We start from the raw sequence: 27,946 nt of genomic DNA, 5'->3' as shown, positions 1-27,946 counted from the left end.
ATTTTTATTAATAAAGACAACAAAAGATGTATAAGGTTTCAATATTTTATTCAAGTTTTACTTTAAGTGATGTTAATTACAGCATTTGAAGGGGAGGATCTAATTCCACACAAAATGGAAGACTCTAAAATGTACCCATTAAACTGCTAAAAAATAAACTGGCGAGAATACAACAGAAGTTCAATTTAGATTCTGAGTGTTGTCACCATGTGAATACAGTCACAGAGACTCTTCCCAGCTTGTAGCTGGAGCTCTTAGAAGCTATTTCATACTCTGGTGCAAGGGTAAAAAACCACAACATGAGAGGGAATTAAGTTCTGAATTATTGGCGTCATCACATCCACCTTCTCCACCCCAAAATGGCACAAAAGAAACAGCTACCACGCCCTGCAGACTACTTTTGGTGTAAAAGAGGTGATGGGTTGGGGTGAAAAAAGTCCCTGCCTAAAAAAAGTCCCTTTCAGATGAGTTTGTACACACCATCAAACAAAGAGCCTCTCCTCAGGGTAGGAAACCAAGGTTCAGTTATCAGGAAGTCACAATTTCATTCATTTACTCAATATGAATTTACAAATTACAAAGTGCCAGCAAGTTATCAGCTTCCACTTGCAGCCATTTCTAGGTAAAAAAGAAACCTGACATCTCTAGAGGGGCCAGCAAGCTCCCCCTCAAGTCTACAGCGGAAAGAACCTTTTTTGAAATCAGGTTTCTTCTGTACCTCTGAAAAGGTAACACCCTAAAGCTGAATCATCTTTAACCTGGAAGTCTAACATGATATTTAGCAATACTTGCATCCCAGACATACAACATTAAAAGGTACACTAAATTCTGAAGGTAGCTATGCTGCAAAATAGTTTAAAATTAAACGCCTGTACAGTATTCATTTATGCTTGAAACTCCAGTCCTAGACCAAGCTTGTGACCACCAGCATTGACATTCTTGCCATCCAGCAGGGCTGACAGTGTCAATTTAATACCTGCCGGGGGAGAAATCAGGAAGAGGAAAGGAGGTGAGAGGGAGGAAAAAAAAGAGAGGTTAGCAATGGAGGATCGCTGGGGCATGCTGGTGACACCACACCAGATTCAAAACCTGTTCCAGCTGAGTGTGATCAGCAGGAGCAAAACCACACAGCCCTTCAATCCCTGTTACGCAACACCATCTGACTAATGATGAGGTAGCCTAGGATGAGCTTATAAAACAATAATGATTATTCCACAGCCCACCCAAATCCACTTTAGGGACTCCACCTTCCTTTATCCTCTCATCATCCCCGCTACAATGAATCTAAAATCAGCACCATGCAGTAAACTTCTTTAGCAAAAGCCTCTTGAAATGAAACCCCAACCATGAATCAGACTCTGAGGTCTTACGCTCCCATTTACAGCATGTACACGCGCACGCACGCACACAGACGACAAAATGCTATCTTCTCTAGAACAGCTTGATTCTGCCATCATGTGACCCTAGATTTCCAGAGTTCAAAGCCCCAATTTGACCAAACTAACCCCAAGGGGGTATTATTTCCTATAGCTGTAACATACTATGGATTGGCATAGGTAACTGTGCAGAGGAAACCTACAAACCAGGTTTACAATGGGAATAACTTATAGGCTAGTTTTAAGAACCTGCTGGAAGTAAGTATCAAGCATTAGGTACACACTGGGAAAAAGAATGGAAGAAAATAACCAAAAATGTAATATATGTTAGCCTTGGCCTTTTTCCTCCTACTTACTACTTCTACTCTTCAAATGTTTTATAATGACTCTGCACTCCTTTACAAACATTAAACTATAAAACTTTATATACACTTGTTTACAATGTACTATACAGTCATTTTATAAGCAACAACACAAAGCAGCAAACCAGCACCACATCTTTTTTAAGATGAAGAACTAATTTCACACAATCAACACATACCTGGCTTTAGGGTCTGAGTATATCCTAACCCTATCAGGCTGGAGTTATTCACTTTAGCCTAGTAAAGGAAAAGATAAGAGAGTGAAACTGTTTAAGTACTTCATGTTTCTGTCTCCAAACTGAATAAGAGCTTTTTAATCAACCAACTCTGGACTTCAGTATCAAATTCGCTTTTTTCATGACCACTTTGTTTATAGGATTCATTAAATTCAATATGAAATATATCAAATTGAGGAACTAGGTCTCAAGAGTAACGCAAAGAAACAACACAATTTTCAATTAAAAGGAAGTTATAATTTACATTTGATTCCTATAGCATGTGTGCCCAATTCCATTTATACTTAGTAGGTTTGTATTTTTAAGTTATAACAGGTGAAGACACCTTCATTTATGGTCAGAGACATAAGACTTGTATAGAAGATTTCTTTAAGATCTATTTGTTGGGATAAGGAAAAACAGCAAATGTCAGATGGGGTTTTGTGGCTTTTTTTTAAAATGGGAGAACACTTTGAATTTTCTCTTCATGAAAAACAGAAGCAAAAATCATACTGTCATGAAGAAAATTTGGCACTGACAAGCCTGAATTTTTGAAGCAAAAAAAATGACCTAGGCAATCACTTAAATCTCAGCACTTAGTGAATGCCAATTAACAATTAATCAATAAAGCAGTGGAGTCAATAATAATTTTGCCCTTATTTTTCTGCCTGCATTGTAGGGAAATCTGTGCCTCTTCCTGACCCCTTTCTGGGGAAATAAAGAGAGGTCGGGGCAGAGCAAGCTCAAGCTGTGAAAATACCAAGTCCTGGAGAAAGCCAGAGCTACCAGGGTGCGTGTTTCCTGCTCGCATGCCCAGCATCTCCCACAGGAAAACACAGAAAGGAAGGCCTCCATCTAGCTATTCCATTTTGCCCATGCCCTCCAAATAACAAGGCCCCTTTTCCTTTGTTTTAAAGTGCCTAAATTAAGGAAGCCAAATTCAGTTCCTATTTCAGGAGACTTAAAATGGGCTGTCTGTAAATTACACAAGTCAGCCCAGAAACCATCCTGCAACATGAGATTTCCTCATTCTACCCCACAGCTGGCAGTGCCCTGTGACAACATGAGCTTGACAGGATTTAATGCAAAAACTATGCAGCAATGCAAGGGTCCACGAACTATGCTACAGAGTCTGCAAGGTAAGATGCCAACCACCCAATGCCAGGGCCTAATTTCTTAATATGCAGTACAGGAACTGGGCAAAAGAATGAAATCTGAGGGGGAAAGGAACATTTAAAATCTTCAGGTTCAAGGTAATCCCCTTTACAGTCCGCAGCATGAACCAGGGACTGATTAGAGAAGGAGGTTCTGGAGCAAGGCAGTCTGGGTCTAACACAAACCCCAGCACAAACTGCCTGCCCTTGGGGAAGTTACTCAACCACTCTAAGCTCTCAGTTCCTCATCTGTGAAAACATGGATGGAGTAATTTAAAAAAAAAAAAAAAAGCACCTATCTCAAATGGGTTGTATAAGAATTAAATGTAGTAATCCACATATAATGGGCTCCATACAATGCCTGGCACCCATAGTAAATACTACTGCTATTATCGTTTCACTCACTGTGAAGCTGTTCACAGTGAGAAAAGCTCTAGCCAAAGCATGGAACTCCATCAATCCAAAAGGATTCCAACCTAAGGGTCAGGTAAGGTCTCACGGATACATGATTCCACAAGTACCCACCGAGAAGCACGCGTCAGGATCGATCTGGTACTTGGCTGCTATTCCGAAGCGAGTGTTACTATTTCCTGCTGTCCAGGCCAGATTAACAGCAGTCTCCAACTTCTTGTTCACCTTCTGATAAATGGAGCCGCCAAACTCTGTCCCATCATTTCTGCAAATAAGCACAGCACAGATGCTAAGCAGCTTAGGAAGGTGGACCGATCTGGGCCAAGCTGCCCCAGTCTAACAGGACAAGGATGTTGTAAATGGACGGAACTGATCACAAAACAGGCACCAAATTACAAGAAGCCTGATAGATGACACAGACACCAGGGTTGGGAAGGTTCAGAGGATGGGAAAGGCAATCTCAGCCATCACTGGGAACACCCAGAGGCAGCTCAGTCAACTACAGGCTTCATGGAACTTGAAGTTTACTTCCAAAATATTTTTTAAAATAAAAGCAGTAACTAGGGCACTGGGATTTTGGATTCTGAGTGATTTCTTTCTTCTGCTGCTAAGGTTATTACTTTTATAAATGCTCTATTATAAAAATGGAAAGAGAGAACAAAGCCAGAAACAGCAAGAAACTTTGGGCCATTCATGCCCGTCAGAAGGCAGCCTATAACCCTTAGCACCAGCGGCTGCATCCACTGTGGAGAGGGCACAGCCAGAACCCATCACCTAGGAGGAACAGCAATTACGAAAGAGCTTAACCTACAATTCTGGCTGGTTGGCCTATGCACACTGTCGGCCCCTGCTGCAACATCTATGGTCCTGGTGAGATCTGGAATGGGGCAACCTGCTACATAACAAAATGTTTCTGTCTTTCAAAAATGGAATGAAACCCAGCAAGCCAAACTCCTTCCTCCCTTCCAAACACACCATATTGACCCCAGCCTCTAGGGATACCAACCCCCCCCCCCCCCCCGCAACATTTTAAACATAAAATACAATGTCAAAGTTCTGCCTCATCATTTGGGTGTTTCCAGTGGAAATGACACTGGAAACTGTTAAGGCAAAGCCCATATGCTTTAGAATCCAGCAAAGAGCTTAGAATTCACTAACCCAAGAATAAATTGTTGCTGTTTCATTGCAAACTCTGCTCTTCACTAATACACTCTCCCTAAAGTAGATGCTCATTAAATACATTCTAAATTCTTAAGTTTTCCCCTGAAATTCAGCCAGACAGATACTGTGCTTCCAGAAAGTACAGGAAAAGCCTAAACACCACCTGTTTCACAGAGATCCTGACTTCTTCAGAAAGTCTGAACATACTACAAAACAGCAGCTTATCAAAAATAATACATTTCCGAGTGACTGTGGTATAACTCAATTGGGGAAATTTTCTTGGACCTAAATGTGTCTCAACATTAGATTTTTCAATACATTCTAAAACCAGCAACACTGCCTTTCTGTACTGAACTCTTTAAACCATAAACAGAGGGAACTTGTAAAAAAATCATCTATATGAAGCACAGAGAACATGTGTTATATATCTGGGCTTCTGCAAGATCAGAGCAACCCAGATTAGCTGTGTCAGCTGCTTCCATGCCAGTTCCAAAAATAAACCATGTCCGCTTATTAAAAATCTTGCAATTCAGGTAAGGAAAACAGCCAACAGTCATTGTTCTTCCTAGAAGTGGTGCAAGTTCCCAATTCCAAACCAAAGAAGCACTTTCCATGCCAGCCAAAACGCTCAATTAAAAAACACTTCTATGCATGTGATATTTTTCCTATGGGTCTTTTGCATGTTATCTTTTTTAAATTTACCAATCTTTTTTGATCTTTTTTTAGTATACATTTCTATGAATTTTAATACATAAACAGACTCATGTGGCCAGGATACAGAACAGGCAGTCCCACTACCAAACTCCCCTGTGCCACCTCTTCAAAATGACACCCTCCCTGTTCCCGTCCCCCAACCACTGGGCTGTCCATCTCTAGTTTTTAAATGACTCAAATTTTATTAATTTATTATATTAATATATATCATATTATATATTAATTTATTAATTATAAAAATTCCTCAAAAATTTTTATTATGGAATGTTACTAGTTTAGACCCAAATACCACTGACTTGTCTCTAAATTTTAAAAATCACTTCTTTAGTGACCTCTAGTGGAAAGAGAGAAATTTGGTAAATTTGTACCCAGCTTGCACCATCCATTAGTTTTTCATGTCTACAGAGATTTCATGGATGAAATTTGTTTCCCTTAAATCTAAATCAGCACTCTAGGGCTTCCCTGGTGGTGCAGTGGTTAAGAATCCACCTGCCAATGCAGGGGACACGGGTTCGATGCCTGGGCTGGGAAGTTCCCACATGCTGCGGAGCAACTAAGCCCGTGCACCACAACTACTGAGCCCACATGCTGCAACTACTGAAGCCCGCGAGCCTGGAGCCTGTGCTCCGCAACAAGAGAAGCCACAATGAGAAACCCAAGCACCGCAATGAAGAGTGGCCTGCACTTGCCACAACTAGAGAAAGCCGGCGCGCAGCAACAAAGACCCAACACAGCCAAAAACAAAATAAATAAATAATCAAATAAATCTTTAATAAATAAATAAATAAATAAATTGGCACTCTACTTCAACTCTCAAGTTTGATTACAAAGGGCTCTCTCTAACCTACCCTGTAATTTTCTCTTCCCTTCCTGATACTGTCCAGTTAATAAACTTTTAAATGTTCTGCCATGCAGAGAAGACACTCAGTATTTAACTGAGATAATCATCTCGTAATTTGTCTCCCGTGCCTACACTTCATTAAGCACAGCAAGCTGGTCCTCAGGCAATATACGGAGAAAGAAAGAGCTACACCGCCCCACCCCCCCATTTTTTAAACTAAAGTAAAAGGACCTCAAATGTCCATAAAGCTGCAGGGAAGGGACACTCCTGTGAATTGACATCATGCCCTTGATAACTAATCAGTCATCCTGTGTGTACCAGGAACAACATTTACTGTTCACAGAACAGGAAGAACCTACATCACTTCAAGAAATGGGTAGGTGGGAAACAAGAAAAATACTAGCAGGCCATTTGGATCATCTGATTCCAACAAACCGACTTCACAGTGATTAAAAACTAAGCTTAGAAAAAAACCATGAAAAACAATCCCACGACTGCACACACTCACGTATACTTACACATTAGTGTGAAGCTGGAACTCATCGGTCTTGTAGCCAACAGCAAAGTTGCTCTGGGTCACTCGAGACTTTGCGGTCTCAAAGTTCATCTGGTAGCCAGCCAGCCAGCCCTCATAACCCAGCACCAGAGCACCCCGGATGGAAGGCCCGGCAATGTCAAAATCCACGTCACAGCCCAGGTTGATATGTTCCCGCTTGTACCCTGTCTTGATTTTAGCATTTTTTTTCCTGGAGGAAAAGAAATTGTATTAAAATCAGGAGCTAACTCATCTAGCAACAAGCATGCCAAGAAACAGAAGTTAATAATAATAATAATCCCCATTTGAATAGGGGGGTAGGAAGGCAAAGAGTCAGGGCCCCAGATCTCCCGTGAGCAGCTGCTGTGCCACAATGGGCAGAACGCAACCTCTCTTCAGCCGGAGTACAGAATAATGCAGAAATGCCACCGTAATGAAGCAAGAACACAGGAAAGAGAAGCTTGAAAAAGGAGCGCTAAGTAATTTATACTGTCCTCTCCCTGTGCTTAATGTAGTGGCATTCATTACAGAGACTGCCACCATGTAATTATGAAACAGATGCATCTTTGCTATTTTCTAAGTCTGTGGAAAAGATACATCTGTCATGAAGGCAGCTATCTAAACAGCAGCTTTTAAGGAGATAGTTTTCTTCTTACTTTGTGGCTCACTTAGTAAATAAAGAAACAAATACTAAATCCCTTCTACGTAAATACAACAGTTAGACAGCTTTTAATTCAGTATCCATGAGATCCCAATGAGTATATATTTCAGAGAACTGGGTAGTGAGGTAGAACCTGCAGCCCTACAGTCATAGGGGGCCAGGAAGCCCTGGTGGACTGGACAAGACCCCAGGTCTAGTCTGCTGATCCCAGATTTGCATACACAGCCAGATCAGTGCCTCCCGTGACTAATACTCAAGACCCAGCATTTCTCAGGAAGGGCAGGTGAGCCGTGTCACCTGCAAATATATTATCACCCTGCCTTTTACCAAAAATCAGCATTAGAGACAAGAGCACATCTCTCAAATATAATTTAGACTATCTTCACCTGATTGTTTCTGTCATTCAACTGCAAAATGGACATCTTTCACAGCAAGAAACATTCTCAGCAGAGACCACAGGAGAAACCATATATGCTTCAAGGCTCAAGGACCACATAGCCCTGTTCACCCCAGCTTCATTCACACTGAGATGAAAGCTTCATCCCCAGCAGCCAAATTGGGGGCCCTAAATACCATTCCCTCCTAAGAGGAACCAGCACTCCTCGGAAAATTGCAGAGTACAGGTTGGGGCAGGAAAGGTGCCAAATGAGCTTGAAGCATCTATCAAAGCTATCAAAGACTTTGAGGTTGGGCCAAAAGGACTTGAGAGCTAAGATGAAGAGACTCCCTCAGGGGTTTCCCTGGTGGTCCAGTGGTTAACACTCTGCATTCCCAATGCAGGGGACCCGGGTTCGATCCCTGGTCATGGAACTCGATTCCACATGCTACAACTAAGAGCCTGCATGGTGCAACTAAAAGAAACCATGTGCTGCAACTAAGACCCAGTGCAGACAAATAAATAAATAAATATTAAAAAAAAAAAAAAGAGGCTCCCAAGGGCTTCAAACATGGGACAATATGAGCATTAAGAATAATATCAGCAGCATGCATAACACAGGGAGATCAACTCGAAGAATGGTGATGACTTAGAGGGGTGGGATAGGGAGGGTGGCAAGGAGTCACTCGAGGGAGAGGATATGGGGATATATGTATAAATACAGCTGATTCACTTTGTGGTACAGCAGAAACTGGCACAACAGTCTAAAGCAATTACACTCCAATAAAGAGCTTAAAAAAAATAATATCAGCAGCAACTGAAGCATATCAAATGCTTAAATCTATGAACTCATGACACTCAAGACACACACAGTGATCATCTTTAGAGACTAGAGAACCAATTTGTTATTTTGAAAACAGTAAATAAAAAAGGAATGAAACATGTATCCCACCTTTCCTATACTAACTATATCTCAAGATAACCAAAGAGTTGATAAGAAGTTTCACTTTATTGCAATATTCCAGCTAAAAAATTAAGGAAAGATAAAGGTGGAATTATCACCAATTTGTAACCCCTTATGAGTAGATCATGAATGGCACTAACATAAAAGAGAAAACCAGGCCTTCTGTGTGCATCCCTAGTGAAACATATTTCAGCACAACCACCCCTCGGTGGAATCTAAATGTGATGAAGCCCCTAGAAACTGCAATTCACAGGAAATGTGTGGGACAGGGGAACAGTTAACACCACAGAATGCAAACAGCAAAATTTACTCTATATGTAATTCTAGAAGATAAATGACCTAGTTTTAACAAAAAAATTGCAAGGGGGAAAAATAGAGGAACAATCTAAAAACTGAGATCTAGGAGCCATATGAACCAATTTTTACAATTCTGCATGGACAATTTCTGATTCTATAAAAAAATTTCATGAAATCATGTAAATCTAGAGACTAGACTTGACAACATTAAGAAATTATGATTAATTCTCACAATGTAATGATATTGTGGTTATGCTTTTTTTTTTGAAGGAATCTTATTTAAAGATACATATTAAAATATATACAGAAGAAATTATGTGATATCTGTTATTTACTTCAAAATAATTTGAGGGTGGAAGGGGTTGATTATGGATATATAAATAAAACATGATTGGCCATGGGTTGATAATTATTAAAAGCTTGGTGATGAGAACATGATGAAGGTATAATATACTTTTCTGCATTCGTTTGCATGTATGAAATTTTCCATAATAAAAAAAATTAAAGACTAAACCCTCCAAGTTCCAATGAGTCAAAATTTCAGAGCTCATAGGTGAAAATAAAGCTAACACCCTTCCCTAGTGACAATGAAACTTACAACTTTTGTTCAAGTGGCTTCTGTGCATTTTTGCAAGCTTTGAAGGAAACGAGTAAAAACCTAGCTCTCTCTCAATAAGAAAAACTTAAAATAAACCTATTTTGGTCTGCCTGCTCTTTAGGGGAAGAGCCTGGGTTATGAAAAAGCATCCAATTGGCACCAAGTAGGGTAGGGTGATTGATGGAAAAAAACAGCTGCTCAGCAGCACTATTTACAATAGCCAGGACATGGAAGCAACTTAAATGCCCATCAACAAATGAATGCATAAAGAAGATGCAGCACACATATACAATGGAATATTACTCAGCCATAAAAAGGAATGAAACTGAGTTATTTGTAGTGAGGTGGATGGACCTAGAGTCTGTCATACAGAGCGAAGTAAGCCAGAAAGAGAAAAACAAATATCGTATGCTAGCTCATATATATGGAATCTAAAAAAATGGTACTGATAAGCCAGTGACAGGGCAAGAATAAAGATGCAGATGCAGAGAACGGACTTGAGGACACGGGGTGGGAGGCGAAGGGGAAGCAGGGACGAAGTGAGAGAGTAGCATTGACATATATACACTACCAAATGTAAAATAGATAGCTAGTGGGAAGCTGCTGCATAACACAGGGAGATCAACTCGATGATGGGTGATGACTTTAGAGGGCTGGGATATGGAGGGTGGGAGGGATAGGGAGGGAGGGGATATGGGGATATATGTATAAATACAGCTGATTCACTTTGTTGTACAGCAAAATTTGGCACAACAGTGTAAAGCAATTATATTCCAATAAAGAGCTTAAAAAAAAACACTATTACATATAGAATGGATAAACAACAAGGCCCTACTGTATAGCACAGGGAACTATATTCAATATCTTGTAATAAACCATAATGAAAAAGAACATGAAAATATATATATTTATATAAATCACTTTGTGGACTTCCCTGGTGGCGCAGTGGGTAAGAACCTGCCTGCCAATGCAGGGGACACAGGTTCAATCCCTGCCCCAGGAAGATCCCACATGCTGCAGAGTAACTAAGCCTGTGCGTCACAACTATTGAGCCCATGTGCCGCAACTACTGAAGCTCACACACCTAGAGCTCGTGCTCTGCAACAAGAGAGGCCACCGCAATGAGAAGCCTGCGCACCACAAGGAAGAGTAGCCCCCGCTCGCCACAACTAGAGAAAGCCTGTGTGCAGCAATGAAGACCCAACACAGCCAATAAAATAAATAAATTTAAATAAATAAATCAATCACTTTGCTACACCAGAAAATAACACAACATTGTAAATCACCTATACTTCAATTTTTAAAAACTGAAAGAAAAAAAAAAAGAATACAATCTTAAAAAAAAAAACACACAGCTGCTCAGAGGCTGGCATTTAGAAAGGGGGGAAGCCACAACATGTAAAAACCAGGCATCTTTTAACCACTGGGTAAAACGCTACTGCTGACACAAAATGTGACACCTGTGACAGGGCCTCTGACCAGTGGTGTGCACCAGCAACACTGGACAGTTCCATGGTGCCCCCACACACCACCTCACTGGACTCTGCCCAGAGGCACCAAGTCCCCAGGGAGTGGGCACTGGTGTGGCAGCGACTCAGGTTTCTCTCCAGGCTTGGCTCTAAGACAGCATTCTATGCCTTTGGAGCTTTTCCTCTTTCAGACGTTATTGGGGTTTTTTTTAAGCTATTTAAATAATAAACACTAATTTGATAAGCACCTGAGAGAGGTATATGCTTATCTGTGGTTAACAAGCTGGCTTTATCTGTGGTAGGTACTCAGTGTGGGTGCCTGTCCCTTGATGAGGTATGTCTGCAGCCTCATCCAAATGTGATGTATGCTCAGCTCCTTAACAGAAGCCAGGAAACTTTCCCAGGCTGTACTCCTCAGACACCTTGGAAAGCCAGCTTTCATTGCCAATATCCATCAAGTCATCAAAACTTGCCTCAAATACCCAGTAGCAATGAATACATCTTGTGCTCACAATCTTAGTTTCTAAGTACCATTCTTCAATAAAAAGAACAAAGGCCCCTTGGAGAAATGGCTGTTAGTAGGGCTAGGGAAGAACAAGTACACTTTCTGAAGAAATGCTCCAAAAAAATGACAGGGGCTTGTCAAAAGCACACAGGATGTCAACTTGAAGGCACTCCCAACAGCTGTATCTGGGACTATATGAGTAACAAATTATAGTAATGGGTTATAATCCATAGTATAAAATAAATGTCCAAGAATCCACACTGATACAAATAACTGATCAAATAAATAAAAGATGGAGAAGGAAGAGCTTTCCTTTCAGTAAAATCCCAATTAATAAATGTAGAAGGAATGATGGGAATAGAAAATCACCATTTGCCAAACATAATTCTTGCAGGCAAGAATCACCAATGGATGCTAATATTTGTGACTCAAAGTATAAAAATTAGAATATTTGCATGGTCTCAAACCATCCCCCCACAAGATACCTATTAATTATAAAGAGAAAAAAAGTACCTTTACAGAGAAATCTGGCAAACGCCACTTTAATCAAGTGCCCAAAGTAACATTACCAGTAATGAGGCATATGACATACAGCTCCTGATGTCATGCACCAAGTGGACAGAACACATCATGTCTATGGTTGTCAAAATGCATAACCTGATTTTAACCACGAGAAAACATCAGACAAATCCAAATTGAAGGATTCTACAAAATAATTGGCCAATCATCTTTGAAAGTTTCAAAGTCATGAAAGATAAAAACTTAAAAGATGGTTGAGATGGTAAATTTTATGTGTATTTTACCACAATTTTTCCTTTTTTTTTTTTTTTTTTTTTGGCCATGCCACGCAGAATGCAGGATCTTCCCCCACCAGGGATCAAACCCATGCCCCCTGCACTGGGAGCACAGAGTTTTAACCACTGGACTGCTAAGGAAGTCCCCACAATTTTTTTAAAAAGTAAAAAAATTAAGAAATGAAATTCAATATATGTTCTTGGCCTTGTCATTAGTATGCAAAACAACCTTCCCAGGTCTACAAGACCCACTGCTCTGAGTAGAAAAAAACAGGAGTGTGTTCTAGAAGAGACCGATTCTCTCTAGCCACTTTGTAGTTTTTTTTGTTTGTTTTTTGTTTTTTTTTTAAATTATATTATTTATTTATTTAATTGGCTGTGTTGGGTCTTCGTTGCTGCACATGGGCTTTCTCTAGTTGCAGAGAGAGGGGGCTACTCTTTGTTGTGGTGCGCGGGGGTGCGCGAGCTCCTCCTTGCTGTGGCTTCTCTTGTGGCTCACAGGCTCTAAAGCACAGGCTCAATAGTTGTGGCACACGGGCTTAGTTGCTCCACGGCATGTGGGATCTTCCTGGAGCAGGGATCGAACCCATGTCCCCTGCATTGGCAGGTAGATTCTTAACCACTGCACCACCTAGGAAGCCCACTCTAGCCACTTTGAAAAGCACCAGGAGCTGAGGCAGATCAACAAGCCCTCTTATCTCCTGATGTGCCCAATAACCAGCAAGCCCAACCTGTCTGTGGCTGGAGGGCCTGAAGTAAGAAAGTGCAGTCTCAAGAGCCACCTTGCAATTAAGCCCACATGAAAGGTCCCTCCAGCCTGAAAAATGGGGCTGGCAATGACCCATTAACCCTCGCTTCCAAACGCTGCCCACTGCCCTAGAGTCTTGGCCACTTACAGGACCAGCAGCCTTGGTTACGTGGAATGGAACATTACTGGACCAGAAATCCTATAGCTTCCACAGCTGAGGCCAGGAGAATAAGAACAAACAGCACAGAATGAATCTTACTATAAGACACTGCTAAATGTCCTTTTGGAGAAAAGAGATGAAATTCTTACCCAGTGTTTGGTGAGAAGGATGAATCGAAGGTCAGCTTTAGGCCACTTGCAAGCTGAACAGGAAAGAAATTCACCAAAAGATTTAGTCACAAGACAGGCTGGCAGATGTCACTGAATAAAACTATCTTTTCACAGGTGACCATTACCTGATCTTCCACAGTAATCTCCGTGCCTAGTGTGTTGTCAGTGTTCCATTTCTCCGTAAACGTCAGACCATATTCGGTCCATCTGTACTTGGTTTCCAGACTGCCCGTCACTTTGGTGGTCTCGGTGTTGGCTGAACCTGAGCTTGTAAATTCCTTTAAAGAAGAGAGTCACCGCCTGCATGCCAGCACTTCATTCTGCATTGCTCCACCCCTAAATGGACTGCACTTTCCTTTATGCAAGAGTTGAGACCCTGAATGTGTGGGTGCGAAAGCTCATTCTATAATTCAGTTAGATATTTAAAGTACTGGTGGAGTCTGCTAAGTAAAGGGATCTTTCGGGGAATTCTTTATCAGGAAAAAGCTTCCTTCCTCCCCTGTAACTCTTTAGTCTGGACAGGAAGGCAATCCTCCTTCCGTCCTGCCTCCAGGCTTGTACAGAGGAAGAGCTTTGAGCTAAAGCTGACATTGCAGTAATTCTACCCAAAACGTCTTCCTTCCAACAACTGCCACATGCACAATCTAAAAGGGATTATTAAGATTTGGTTTTTTGCTTTTAATAATCATGTGGGGGCTTCCTTGGTAGCGCAGTGGTTAAGAATCCGCCTGCCAATACAGGGGACACAGGTTCGAGCCCCGGGCTGGGAAGATCCCACATGCCGCAGACCAACTAAGCCCGTGCACCACAACTACTGGGCCTGCACTCTATAGCCCGCAAGCCACAACTATTGAGCACATGTGCCACAACTACTGAAGCCCACACACCTAGAGCCCATGCTCCTCAGAAAAAGAAGCCTCTGCAATCAGAAGCCCGCACACTGCAACGAAGAGTAGCCCCTGATCTCCACAACTACAGAAAGCCCGGGTGCAGCAACAAAGACCCAATGCAGCCAATAAATAAAAAATAAAATAAATAAATAAATTTCAAAAAAATTAACCCGCCTCTAACAATAATAATAATAATAACCATGTGGTATGAAACACAGATCAATTTTGAAATAAGCAACATAAAGAAAAATGAAACTGATACCTGCCCCATATTCCTTATGAGTATTAACAGCTGTTGAATTGGGGACCTAGTCACATAGTTCCCCTGGATCCCCCAACCCACAGAGGATGCAATGAATGTGAAAACCACGAGCTGCCACAATCAGAAACGTCCCTTTGTTTGCTACCCGGATGGAAGTTATTTATTATTTATTGATCTACAATAAATACCCATGCTCCATATGGGTCAGACAACTTACCAGTCCATTCTCAGATTTTGTTTTCAAATCAAGTTTTATTAAGCCAAATCCTAAAGAAAGAACATGATAACTGTTAACAGGTTAAACAAGAAACTCGAGAGCAGCATCTCTGCCTCCCTTAGGTTGCTTTAAAATGCCATGCGTGCAGAGAGCTCTCTGCTGCTGCCTGCCTCTCTGTGTGTGGAGCCTGGTTGCCATGGAACAGTGGCAGACAGAACAGGCACAGGCCCCACCTGCACTCCCAGTGGAGTCTGAGAAAAGGGTGCATGACAGCGAGAGCACATGCCTAAGGACAAGCTAAATTTAGGAGCCGCACTGCACTGCAGCGGCATCCACAGACCTGCTCCTGCCTCAGAGAGGAAGGAAGAATGTCCACTTGTCTGCAGCAATTCACAAGCATACTCATACTGGGTGCACAACCAAAACTGCTTTACGGGCCATAGAAGGCTTATGTTTTTTCCCTGACATGAAGTTTCGGAGAGCTGACTGACCCGAGTCTCTTAAACTGTGAATGGTAAAATATCAAACATGCCAACCCAGTTTCTGAGCTGAAAGGCCACTCCATGCAACACTCACCATAGCCCTTGGTGAAGACATCCCTGGCAGATTTGCCAAGATCAGCATACGTGGGAGGCACAGCCATCTTCTGCTATGATAAAAGAACCAGCAGAATAAACACACTGATAATTATAGATATTAATTTTCCACCAATAAAAATCATCAGCACTGAGTTCCAGGTATCTTATTCCCCCAGGTGTGGACAAAGAGGCCTGTGCTGTTTCCTGCTTCTTTCTGTGGCCAGAACTTGACACACCCAGTAAGTTTTTATTGATAGCAGACCAACCTGGCTTTGGACCTCTTCTCCAGGCACCCCCAGGACTGAGCACAGGCCCAGAATATAGTAGGAGTCAGTCAATATTTGCTAAATGAATTAATTGCCAAAGACACACTTCCATGAGCCAGCTACTTTACTGAGCTGCAGGACTCCTGCCAATAAAGCATATCTTCTTACAAAATACTGACTGCTAGAACATTAAATACACTGAAAAGAAATCAGAGCTTTTCATGGCAACCTATTTTCCATACAGTTCTGATTTCATTCATTCAACAAATATTTATGGAGTACCTACTATGTGGGTCAGAATGGACCCAACTTTTCACAAAACTTTTGCATTCTACAGGAACCCACTTTTAGAGTATCATATTCCTCACAGAGAAAATATTAAAACCTACCTAACTAACTAGGAAATTCTTCACATGGAAGGAAATGCAACCACATCACCCTACCCCCAAATTTAATTTGAACAAACATCTATTGAGCATCATTGTGACTTCACTTTTAAAACCAACTATCAAAGTACTATTTGGCACTGATGCACATCACTAAGTCAGTCAACAAGCATTTATTAAACACCTCAGTGTCCAAGGAAGGCAAGAACTTCAAAAAGTCCTTGCCCTTATACACCACCAAATGTAAAATAAATAGCTCGTGGGAAGTTCCTGCATAACATAAGGAGATAAACTCGATGATGGGTGATGACTTAGAGGGCCAGGATAGGAAGTGTGAGAGGGAGTCACAGGAGGGTGGGGATATATGTATAAATACAGCTGATTCACTTTGGTGTACCTCAAAAATTGGCACAGCAGTGTAAAGTAATTATATTCCAACAAAGAGCTTTAAAAAAAAAAAGAGGAAAGAAAGCATCCATTCCAGCATTTGATCAGTCTTATTCAAATCTCATCTATTAATAATCTTTTTAAATCTTTCTAAGAATTTTATTTCCCTTCTTTCAGTATCATATTATGTCAAAAAAAAACAACACAAGTTTAATGAAATGGGAGCTTGATATTTCATAAGAATGAGGCACAAGTCATGGCTATATTTTATCCATTTTCATCACTTTCAAAAAAGTAAATGGGGAAAAAAAGAAAAGAAAAGTCCTTGCCCTGAGGACCAAACTTCATTGCTGGGAGGCTCTGCATTTACACATTATGTACACAGAATTAAAACCCTAATCTGGATGGCACACACTCTATGCTCCATCCAAGAGGAGAGAGGAACGCGAGAAATCACCATCTTCTGCATCTTCTCCATCTCCTAAATTGTTAGCCACAATTAGTCAGAAATTCAATTAACCTGAGGATGGTTCCATCCATTTTAAATACAGTACACCTAAATTACCAAACTGAAACTGCATACATCCCACCTAAAGTCACATATAAATGTACTCACACAAATAAACACCCACATGGCATGTTCCTGGTTAAATGGGAACCCAATGAAAAGTGGTCCAAGTGATCCCACAATTGGAAGCTGCATCCTGACCAAAGCCTTAACTTCAAAGACATTGCAGGGAGCCCACAGAACCAATGAGTATAATGTTAAAAAACCATAACCTTCCACAATTTCAAATTATAAAACTGTGCTCCAGGTCCTATTTTACTTTTTTCAGAGGTTTTGCTAATTCTGTCCCAGCTCCCTTTTGTGTCAGAGCAGAGAGGAGTAGCCCAGTAAGCTGTTTACACGACCCTATTTTTGTTGCTGTTATTGTATTTCTCGCACATGATCAGGCTGGAACCACGGGCAACTCAGTCCACATTAGGATCAGGGCACAAAGAACATGGTGGAAGACCCATTTCCGGCTGCTCCCACTGGCTCTTTCGAGTCTGCGGCCTCCCCTCTCCCAACTTGTTCCCCTTCCACCCCAGATGAACCCCACAGGCACAGCCATCCCAGGGACCGACCAGGAAACCATCCACCGGGTCCTGCAGAAATAGCCCTTGCCTTGGGATATTCCCCAGCCACAGGTGGGCCTGGGCGCCTCCCAGGAGAAGCAATGAAAGAACCCTGAACTGCAGGCTATGGTAACAGAGCCCGAAGGAAACGTGCAGAACATCTGAGCCGAGAACATTCTCCACACACACCAGTGATGACAGTTACCAGCGGACAGAACACCCCTCTTCAGGGCTGCCCCATTCCCGGCGGGACCACAAGCTCAGCCCCAGCTGGGTGACAGGCAGAGCAGTCCAGTGGCAAGATCTAGGTTAGCTAAGACCTCCTGTACCTCAGGGCTCAGGGCATTCCCGAGGACCTGGCTCTAGGACCCACCTCACCGGGCACACGCAGCTTTCACATCTGGACTGGTCCATCCCTCAGGAAAAAGACAGAACACTCATCATTTAATGTTCCCCAAATGCCCTTGCTTATCCCTCTCTAATCCCTAAAACTGAAAAGCAGCTGAAAAGCAAAGCCACCTGTCAAAATACACTCCACTGACCGCAAACATCCCCCTGCAGCGGCCACTGAGGAGACTACTACGCCAGGACAAGGGAGGTGGGACGGCAGAGGGTGCCCACGGAAGGCCAGGCTCTCCTTGCAGCCCCAGCACAGCAGCTGGCAGGGAAGACGCACAGAAGCCACAGGCTGAGTGGCGCCAAACCCACTCCTGGCCCCGAGGTAACACGTACCAGAGAGGGCAAGACGCTGACTCCCCCTTCACCAAAGACCCCCAAAGGCTGCGTGGCTGTAGCTTCCCCTTCTGCTTTCCGTGCAGTCTTCCTCTTTCCCACCTTCTCATCTCATGCTGCACTTATCTGACAGGACTGAAGCAGCTCTGCCTCTCTGAAAAGCTCAGCTTTCTCACAACTGCAAACAGCACCCTACACAGTTCCCTACACAGTTCTCAGCACCCACTTTAAAAACAACTTTACTGTAGAAATAACAATTACCATCCATGCTTTCTCAGGCCAGGACTAGAGGGGGAGAGAATTTGGCATTCCACTTTCTCACTTAACATCCTGCCTGCGCTCACTTGGAGGCTGAACCCTGGTCCAGGCCCCTCCTGCTACCTGAATCAGCTCCAGATCACTCCCCATCTGTCTCCGCAGCATCCACCCCACGTATCTTCGGAAAAGGGAACCCTCATACACTGTTGGTGGGAAGAATGTAAACTGGTGTAGCCTCTATGGAAAACAGTATGGAGGTTCCTCAAAAAATTAAGACAAGAACTATCATATGATAGAGCAATTCCATTTCTGGGTATTTATCCAAAGAATATGAAAACACTAATTTGCGAAGACATATGAACACCTATGTTCATCACAGCATTATTTACAATAGCGAAGAAATGGAAACAACCTCAGACACCGTCAACGAATGAATGGATAACAAAGATGTGTGGGCGGGGGGAGATATGTATATGTCTGTGTACACACACATACAGGAATACTACTCAGCCATTAAAAAAAAAATCATGAAACCTGGCCATTTGTGACAACATGGATGGACCTTGGGAGTATAATGCTAAATGAAACAAATCAGACAGAAGACAAATTTCCTGTGATTTCACTCATACATGGGATATAAAAAAATAAAATAAAATAAATAAACAAATGAACAAACCAAAACAAACACATAGATACAGAGAACAGAGTAACGATTACCAGAAGGGAAAAGGAGGGGAGAGGGTGGGGATGGGTAAAGGGATCAGTACAGTGATGGATGGAAACTAAATTTTTGGTGGTGAGCACACTGTAGTGGACACAGAAGTAGAAATATAAGGTTGCACACGTGAAACACAGACTGTTCTAAACCAATGTTACCGCAACAGAAAAGAAAAGAGGAGGGGGAGGGGGAGGAGGAGGCAGCTGCAGCAACAGCAGAAGCGGCTCAGCTTCCAGAGTCTGAGCATGAAGCAGGGTATTCTGACAGCCTGGACAGATGGAAATCAGAAGGCTGCTGGGGGGAAGGCAGGAACCTAGGCCTCTACCTGGGTGACAGCTTCAAGGCAACGCCTGGGAGCACGGTTCCCAAGCACAAATGGGAAGCGAGGAATGGGTAGGGTCAGGCTGAGCAGACCTGCCGGCAGTCACTGATGACTCTGAGAAGGATGAGTAAGTCACACCAGAGACAGTAAGCACTGGTTCCCCTCCACCGCCTGCCACCCTACCTACCCAACCACTCCCTGGCTGACCTTGAACAGATTATGCAAGCTCAACTCCAGCTGAGGAATGAAAACCTAGCCCATACCGGAAGCTCAGAGGGGAGAGAACAGTACATGGCCCAGTATGGTCTGGATAACATGTAAACTCCATCTGGGGGGACACCCCCTCCTGGACTCATCAGCTGCATGGCAGTGATGGCTGCTCTGCTCCCAGGGCCCCACCACCCCCAAAAAACGCACATCTTCCCCCCAAAATGCACGTACCTACCCCCAAATCACACCCTTGAATTCAACGCATCCCAGAGCCTGGCATGCATAAATTTATCCAAAATATGGGAAAGGCTATGTGTACAAAGATGCTAAGGCCTGTCACATAGTAGGTATTCAATATAAATGTCTGTTTAATGAGTAAATGTGCAGTGAGTATCAAAGTATGGTTACAGTAGGAAAGAAAGGAAACTTAGTATCTGACAATAAGGACTAAGTAAATGACAATGTAACCAGTAGGCAGGCGCTCCCTCCATAGAGAAGCGCCACCAGGGGCCGGGGGTGGGGGGAGACCCACACTAGCATGGCCCCCCCCACAACCGCCTAAGGAGAGCTGAACTCAAGTTGAGGAGGCCAACCAAGCGCCTTCAGAAGAGAGTACTGCCACTTCTGACCTCGGAACCAAACACGGACTTTATTCAAAGGGCCTGAGGGAGCCACACTAGAAAGACTGACACATCTGTGTTTGGGAAGCTCATGCAACCAACAGATTCACAAAAATGTAAATGACAACATCTACTGTTAGTGTGGAAAATGATCACTCCCACTCTCGCCAAGTAGGAACACTATGTACAGTACAGCCCCTGAGGAGCCCATTGCTGGACAGTGCCTAAGTAGACATGCAGTAATTCTAGCCACAATTCTACTGCTAGGAACACACTCACAGTGGCACCCAAAGATGCGTACGGCAGGATACTCATTGCAGGGTTATTTTTAACACAAAACCCAGAAGCAAACTAAATGTCCACCAACAGGGAAACAAATGAATAAAAATTAAGGTGCCGCAAACTAAGGAATACTGTGTGGTAATCAAAAAGAATGAGGTGGGACTTCCCTGATGGCACAACGGTTAAGAATCCACCTGCCAATGAAGGGGACACGGATTCGATCCCTGGTCCAGGAAGATCCCACATGCCTCGGAACAACTAAGCCCGTGCACCACAACTACTGAACCTACATGCCGCAACTACTGAAGCCTGCGAGCCTAGAGCTTGTGCTCCATAACAAGAGAAGCAACCGCAACGAGAAGCCTGTGCACTGCAACGAAGAGTAGCCCCCACTCACTGCAACTAGAGAAAGCCCGCACACAGCAATGGAGACCCAACGCAGCCAATAAAAAATAAAAATGAATTAATGAATTAATTAATTAAAACTATACTTCAATAAAGAAATTTTTTAAAAATAGAATGAGGTGTTAAGAGAAGGTGATACAGAAGCTCAAGTGAAGGGAGTCACTTTGTACAAGAGAAGGGACATCCCTTTTATTTTGGCAGAAGAAAAGGAAGAAATTTTAGAATTTTAGTTATAAAAAAAAAATAGAATGAGGTGGATTTCTACATGGTGGCATAGAAAGCTACCTATGATAATAGTTCAATGAAAAAAGCAAGCCACAGAAAATCTATAATTCCATATGACTGAAGGAAAATCTTTTGACATATGCATCTTTATATGTTCCACATTTGTGAATGGATGGAAAAGCATGTGCAAGGAAAGGATGTGAGCTAACCTGTAAATTGTGGCTGCCTTGGAGCTGCTTCTAGAAAGGAAAGGGGGTTTAGGAAAGGAGTGAACTTAAAATGGGATTTTCATTTTTGATTCTACTTAATCACTTAAGTTGTTTGTGTACTTTATGCTTTTTATTTAAGTTAAGGACAGAAAAATTTAAAAGCTAATGAATGTCCGAAATTAAGCCACATTGCCTGCATTCATGACTCCACAAGTCACAGTCCAAAAGGCTGCTTGCAGCAGAAATGCCAGAAGGAAAAGCCATCTAAGTGTCTATACTGGTTCCAAGAACAGATCTGAATCACACTGAGGTGGCAGGGTTAACAGCTAAGGCCTGTGGAGGGCACATTCTACCCTCAAGTGACTACGGGTGGCTTTGGCCACCCTGCCCAGAAAGTAGGAGTAGGACAGCGCTCCCTAACTTCAGCGTGCATGAGAGATGCCTGAGGCATTTTTTTCAAAAGCCTCCTTCCTCCCCCTCAGCCTTTCACTGCCTGTCACACAGGCAGGGCAGCCCTCAGATGCCACTGAGAAGAGTGGGCTGGCTCCCTGCACCAAGCACCCATTAGAACCCCCGCTTTGAAGTATGCTCTCTTCTCTGCAAAAGCTCCCTCAGAAGGATCCAGGCAGGGGAGATTTGGTGCCCTCAGAGAGCCAACAACCACTGCAATGGCGGATAGAGAGCAGGGTGGCCATGTGTCCAAAGGGCTCAGTCAGGAACAGCGGAGAAGAAAACTCTTCTGAACACAGGTAACATCCAGTGGGTCGACAGACATTTTCAATGGCAAGGGTATCACAGGGCTAGGACCTAAACACCAAGAGCCACCCGGCCATGGCATTGCTCGACCCATCCGAGTGCCCAGGTAGCAGGGCACAGCGACTAATGGAAGGGGCTGTGAGCCTGGCCGAGGTCCCAGCTGTGTGACTTTGGACAAGCCACTTATACTCCTAGGGTCTCATGGTGCTCCTCTATAAAATGGGGCTGACAATAGTCCTTTCTACTGCCGATGCGACAAGGATTAAGTACAGTACACACATAGAGCATGCAGAAATGTCTGACACACAGTGAGTACTCAACGGTAGTGTAACCACAGTCCATTATTCTGGATATTCTTTGTTTGCCCCTCCGGATCCACGTTCCTCCTCCTCCTGCTCTATGCCCCAAGAGCGGATCATGATGGACTGCTATCAGTGGGCTATAGGTTGGGCTTAGCAAATAGGGGGCACCAGCAGAAGATGGGAGAGTGAAGTTGGGGTATTCATCCCCCAGGCTCCCTCCCTGTTGGTCCTCAGGTGGGCAGTGACTTTCCTCTACCCAACACCACAGCTCCTGCCAAAAGACCCCCTCCTTGTTCTAAAGGACCCAGGGCCCAGCCCTTTGGACCCATGGCTACACCCCTGTCAAGTCCCCGACACTCTGCCCATACCTTTGCAAATGATCCCTTCATCATGCTTTCTCTAATTAACCCATGGGAGTATACATCTGACTCACGCAAGGACCCCAACCAACACAGCCATTATCGCCATTACCATCACCACCCTGGGTTCCCCTCAGGAAGGGAGAATTGTAGGAAAGCCTTTGGCTCTGCTATTTCTAACACCATTCTAGGCAGTCTGTCAGGGCAGAACTGGGCCAGCCTATAAAAGGAGCATCAGACCAGCCAGGGATTAGAGCAAAAGCAACTCCTCCTAACTCTGGGGACCAGGAAAAGCAATTTCCGCAGCAGGAGGCCAGAGCTGCTCTGAAAGCCAACGTGTGAGGCCAACACCATCAGAAGCCTCCCTTCACCCCTACCCCACACTTTCGCACCAGAAAAGGCAGCCCAGGAGAATGGCCCTGGTTGGATCTCCAGAATGCTGGCAAAGCCAATGTCTGGGCTCAATAAGTGGTAGTGCAACCACAGTTCATTATTCTGGATATTCTTTTTTGCCACTCCCCGCCCCACCCCCATCCACTCTAGACTCTGGTAGGTCTGTCCTCTTAGTGCAGCTGTCCTCCCTCCCCCTTCCATGAGTGTCTCACACAGGGCAGCCGGGCTTTCCAGGCGCTGCTTCTATTTTAAAATACCCTGGGAGTTGGGCCACCACAGGCACAGCCTTCCACAAGCCTCAAGAGAATGTAGCTGACCTGGGGACACCCTGCCTGCCTACCCACCCATCAAGAGGAAAAGACCTGGGCTGACAGGCAGCATGCCAAGGTCTGGATCCCAGGTGCACCTAGGGCTCCTGCCTGAGCAGGAGCCTCGCTGCCTGGCTTGACCTAGTGGGGGTAAAATAGACAGTGCTTGGGCAGGTAGACTCAGGAGTCCAGCAGACCTGAGTTCCAATCCTACTCCACCACTCTCATTATGAGATCTTGGGCAAGTCACAACCTATTTGCACCTCATTTTTCTTCAGTTCCAGTACATGGAAAGAGTCTCTAACTCAGCATCATTCTGAGGACTGAATGAGATTGCTAGTATAAAGCACTTAGTACAGTGGCCAGTACCCAGTAAATATGTAACAAACACAGAGAGTATTTATTATAGATTTTCTTTTTATATATTTCTTATCATAATTATAGCTGCTGTGCAGGCTGCCAAAAGGTCACCCTGAACCACAGGGTCCAGAGTTCTCCCCAACCATAATGAGGTATTGTTTAGCTGAATATTGTCCAGCCAGGTCCTAGAAGAATGCCTCCCTCCTTATCCCAGGGAAAACTGACCCTTCTCCTGATAAACGCCCTGTACCACTGTCCTTGCAACAAATAGGGTAACTCCACTGACTGCTGTCCACTGACAGCTAGCCTACACCCAGCCATGCACATGTTCAAGCTGATCAGTGTAAAAGAGTAATGCTTCCCCTCTGAATAGCAAATTCCACCTTTCACAAGGCGCTCAAATCTGTCAGCTCCTCACAGTGGCCCCTTGGAGTGGTAACTGCAGGGTGAAAGCATCAGCACTAGAGCTAGCCAGACCAGGCCCTGAATCCCAACCGCATTCCTGCTGAGCTGTGTAACCTTGGCATGGTTACCTCGCCACTCTGTGCTTGAGTCTCATGACCCGTGAAGTGGAAACAACAGTACCTCTCTCCCAGGGCTTCAAGGACAGTGGATTCAACATCATAAGACATATGTCAACCAGCCAGGAGGGTGCTGGGCAGGCCCTCAATAAAGAATGACTAGGGACTTCCCTGGTGGCACAGTGGTTAAGAATCCGCCTGCCAATGCAGGGGACACGGGTTAAATCTCTGGTCCAGGAAGATCCCACATGTGGAGCAACCAAGCCCATGCACCACAACTACTAAGCCTGAGTGCCACAACTACTGGAGCTTGTGCACCTGGAGCCCATGCTCCGCAACAAGAGAAGCCACCGCGATGAGAAGCCCGTGCACCACAATGAAGAGTAGCCCCCGCTCACTGCAAGTAGAGAAAGCCCGTGTGCAGCAACGAAGACCCAATGCAGTCAAAAATAAACTAATTAATTTTATAAAAACTTATTCTTTAAAAAAAAAGAATGATTGTACTGATGACGATCACGGTCTTACAGTGGAGAAACTGAGGAACAAGAAAGTAACTTGGCCTGTACTAGAGCCTGTGGCTCACGTCTGAGCTGTGCTGTATGAGCTCAGTCTGCTCTCCAGGACTCTTTCCAGCATGGTTCTGGGTAAAGAGTTAAGATTCCCACTCACCCTCACCCCTCTGAGAGCAAGCAGGGAAATGCAGGATTGTGCCCAGGCCCAGCTGAAGATCCCCCTGATCACCTTTCCTCAGTGCCGACCAGAGGGGAGCCCAAGACCACCCTGAGCACCCTGAGGGGCTGCCTGCAGGCTTGGGCTGGCTCTTAGCCACACATGCCTCTCTCTTACCAAAGATGTCACACCTTGAGAAATCCCAACAAGGGCAAAATGGACTTTGGGAGCATCTTACCCGTAAAGGTGGCAGTGAATGTCCCCCATGGCCACCAGGCTGGAGGTGGCTGTCCACATCTGCCTACACTCCAGCGGGGCCAGAGGCCCATAGGCAACTCCTAACTATATGGTCCTCCTGAGCCCCACTGTTTGTCTACAAATAGCCCCTGCCTATAGAATAGCTGAAATAAACTAATCAACTGAGAGCAGCCCCCACACACCCAGGGTCAAACACTTTATCCAGGACAACTCCAGTAGAAGCCACCCATCAGAGAGGGAAGAGGCACCAGGCCCAGGGGCTTTTGGAGAATCCCCTTCACCAATGAATGTCACCCTCCCCCACAAGCCCAGAAACACCAGTTCAACAAGTTTCCTAAAGGACTTCAGAAGTCACAGAATAAGGATAACATGTTCAAAGCAATCATTTCAAATGAGAAAGCAGTTTTGCCTCTCACTGCCCTAGGGCTGTACACACCATTGCAGCTCTTTAGTTACCTGTGACGCTCTGCCAGGCAAGGATATTTTCTGAAAGTGAAGGAGATGTGTGCGTCCCTAAAAAAGGATGTCCAAGATCAAGGGACTACGGTCCGGGCCTGCAGCCACTACATATACCCATTCAATACTCCCACAAATACTTAATGAGCACTGACTATAAGACACACTGGAATGGTAAAATCTATTCTTTTGTCAGTAAGGGTGAGTCGAGTCTTGGATAAAAAGCAAGAGTACATTCACCCCCACAGACCCTTCTCTAAGTACCTAGGATTGTCAGGTGGCACCACCCCAAGGCACTGAAAACAAAGCTGTGTTAAGCCTGACCCTGCAGGAACTCAGTCCAGAGCTGGGGTGGAAAGAAGGCAGACCCTGGGCGGTCTGCCCTGGCCTTGCCTACAGCATATTAGGCAAAGGAGGTGCTCATTTCCCTCTCCACTGGAGAGGCGAGGCTAGTGCAGGGGCTGGGGGTCTCAGGTGGAACAGGCCTACGCTCAGCCCTGGAATGCACTCACATGCAACTTCCTACTCCAACCTGACCTTGTCTGTCTGTAAGCTGAAAGACTTTCTGAGTTATTCTGAAAGTTGCTCAATGCCTAACACACAAATGCTTAATCACAGTGTTTAAAATAACGGGGGGCCACCGTTATGGAACCCTTTCCAGAGCACCACGTGGAGCAAAACAGTCTGCAAGGGATAGGCGAGATCCTCCCCAAAAGCCTGAAGGGTAAGTGTCAAGATTTTGGCCAAGACCGACTCCCTACCAGGCACTGTTCTGAACACTTCAAGTTAATCGACTCATTTTATTCCTCCCAAAAACCCAGTGAAGGAGAGGTATGATTGCTCCCATTCTACAGACGAAAAAAATAAAATGAGGTTTAGTATCTTCCTGGCTGTGTGACCTTGGACAAGTCACTAATGCCGCGTGCCTCAAATCCAAAGGGCTCAGAACCAGTTTCCTGAATGCACCAATGCATTTGGTGAACAAATGAGCGACCGAATCAGGCAGGAACCCCTCCTAAGGCCAAGGAGACCACATCGCTACCCGCGGGACCTCCTATTCCAAGGCCTAACCTTCTGCCCAGGCACCAGCTCCGGCCCTGGCCCCTGCGGCCTAAGCCGACTATCAGCCTCCCGTTTCTCCCGGAAGGCGCTGGCACGCGCGGACAGTGCCGGGCGCCAGCTTCTCCGGGCGTGGACCGTACAGGGCGAGCGGGGGCGCGGGGCCACGGCCGTCACATGAGCTCATCCCCGAGGCGACAGGCTGGCCCGCACAGGTCCGTGAGCCCAGCCCCGCGAGCACCGGCGGCGGGCGGGTCCCTGCCCGACCAGCGCTGGCGGGATCGAGGGCCAGAGGGCGCCTCCGAGAAAGGTCACCTAGACCTGCGGCGGGCCGGGGCTCCCCGCGGCGGCCCGTGCCCTTCCGCCCGCAGCTCCCCGCGGGCTTCGGTCCCCAGCCGCAGGCGCCTCCGGATGTCCAGCCTCCCGCTCTCCCGCCCGGGCCTGCTCGCCGGCCGCCCGCCCCGCGCGGCCTGCTTTGCCCGCCGCTGACCCGCCAGGCCCGCGCGGGCCGCTCTCGCTCCCTGCCCCGGCCCGGCCGCGGGCCCCTCGGCCTCACCCGCTCTCCGCCCCAGCTCCCCCCTCAACTCCCCAGGGGCCGGCCCGCGACCCGGGGCGCAGACAGAGCCAGGGCCCCCCTCCGCGGCACCTACCCCAGAAGCGGCGGCAGCGGGCTCCGCGGCTGCTACGGCGGGGGCTGCAGCGTGCGGAACGCAGCGAGCGGCGGGGCCGAGGGCGGGGCGGCACGGACGGCGGCGGCGCAGACCCGCCCCGGCCCCGAGCGCCCGGCCCCGCGAGCTCCGCCCCCTCGGCCCTCCGGGGACGCCGCCCCGGCCCGGCCCGCCTCCGGTTCGCTTGCAGCTCCTGAGCCGCGCGCGGGCCTCTCTGGGCCCCTCGGTACCCGCAGCGGG

The 27,946-nt window shown here is 45.3% G+C and overlaps 1 protein-coding gene across 2 annotated transcripts; it reads right to left on the bottom strand.

Annotated features, from left to right (window-relative positions):
- Nucleotides 1–31: 31 nt before the first annotated feature.
- Nucleotides 32–27,795, bottom strand: VDAC1 (voltage dependent anion channel 1). Of its 2 annotated transcripts, none has more exons than XM_057735127.1 (9): nt 27,689–27,795; nt 15,457–15,526; nt 14,881–14,930; nt 13,637–13,789; nt 13,491–13,543; nt 6,753–6,980; nt 3,633–3,783; nt 1,918–1,975; nt 32–976 (listed from the first exon to the last, which is right to left on the bottom strand). In XM_057735127.1, the coding sequence occupies exons 2-9, from the start codon at nt 15,521–15,523 to the stop codon at nt 885–887; spliced, it is 852 nt and encodes a 283-aa protein (XP_057591110.1). In that variant the 5' UTR covers nt 15,524–15,526; nt 27,689–27,795; the 3' UTR covers nt 32–884. The 2 variants fall into 2 exon arrangements, with proteins under 2 accessions (XP_057591110.1, XP_057591101.1); XM_057735118.1 differs by having other exon boundaries at nt 15,457–15,529; nt 27,689–27,774.
- Between the last annotated feature and the right edge of the window lie 151 nt (nt 27,796–27,946).

This window comes from Hippopotamus amphibius, chromosome 1 (genome assembly GCF_030028045.1).
Source record: "Hippopotamus amphibius kiboko isolate mHipAmp2 chromosome 1, mHipAmp2.hap2, whole genome shotgun sequence".
Classification (NCBI taxonomy): Eukaryota; Metazoa; Chordata; class Mammalia; order Artiodactyla; family Hippopotamidae; genus Hippopotamus; species Hippopotamus amphibius.
This window is presented reverse-complemented; position numbering and strand designations above follow the sequence as displayed.

Coding starts and splice junctions, on each gene's coding strand:
- VDAC1 (XM_057735127.1), bottom strand. CDS start 15,523: ATGGCTGTGCCTCCCACGTATGCTGATCTTGGCAAATCTGCCAGGGAT. Junction 13,790..14,880: donor CAAAATCTGAGAATGGACTG/GTAAGTTGTCTG, acceptor TCTTCTTTAAAG/GAATTTACAAGCTCAGGTTC. Junction 1,976..3,632: donor ATCCTGACGCGTGCTTCTCG/GTGGGTACTTGT, acceptor TTCCTTTACTAG/GCTAAAGTGAATAACTCCAG.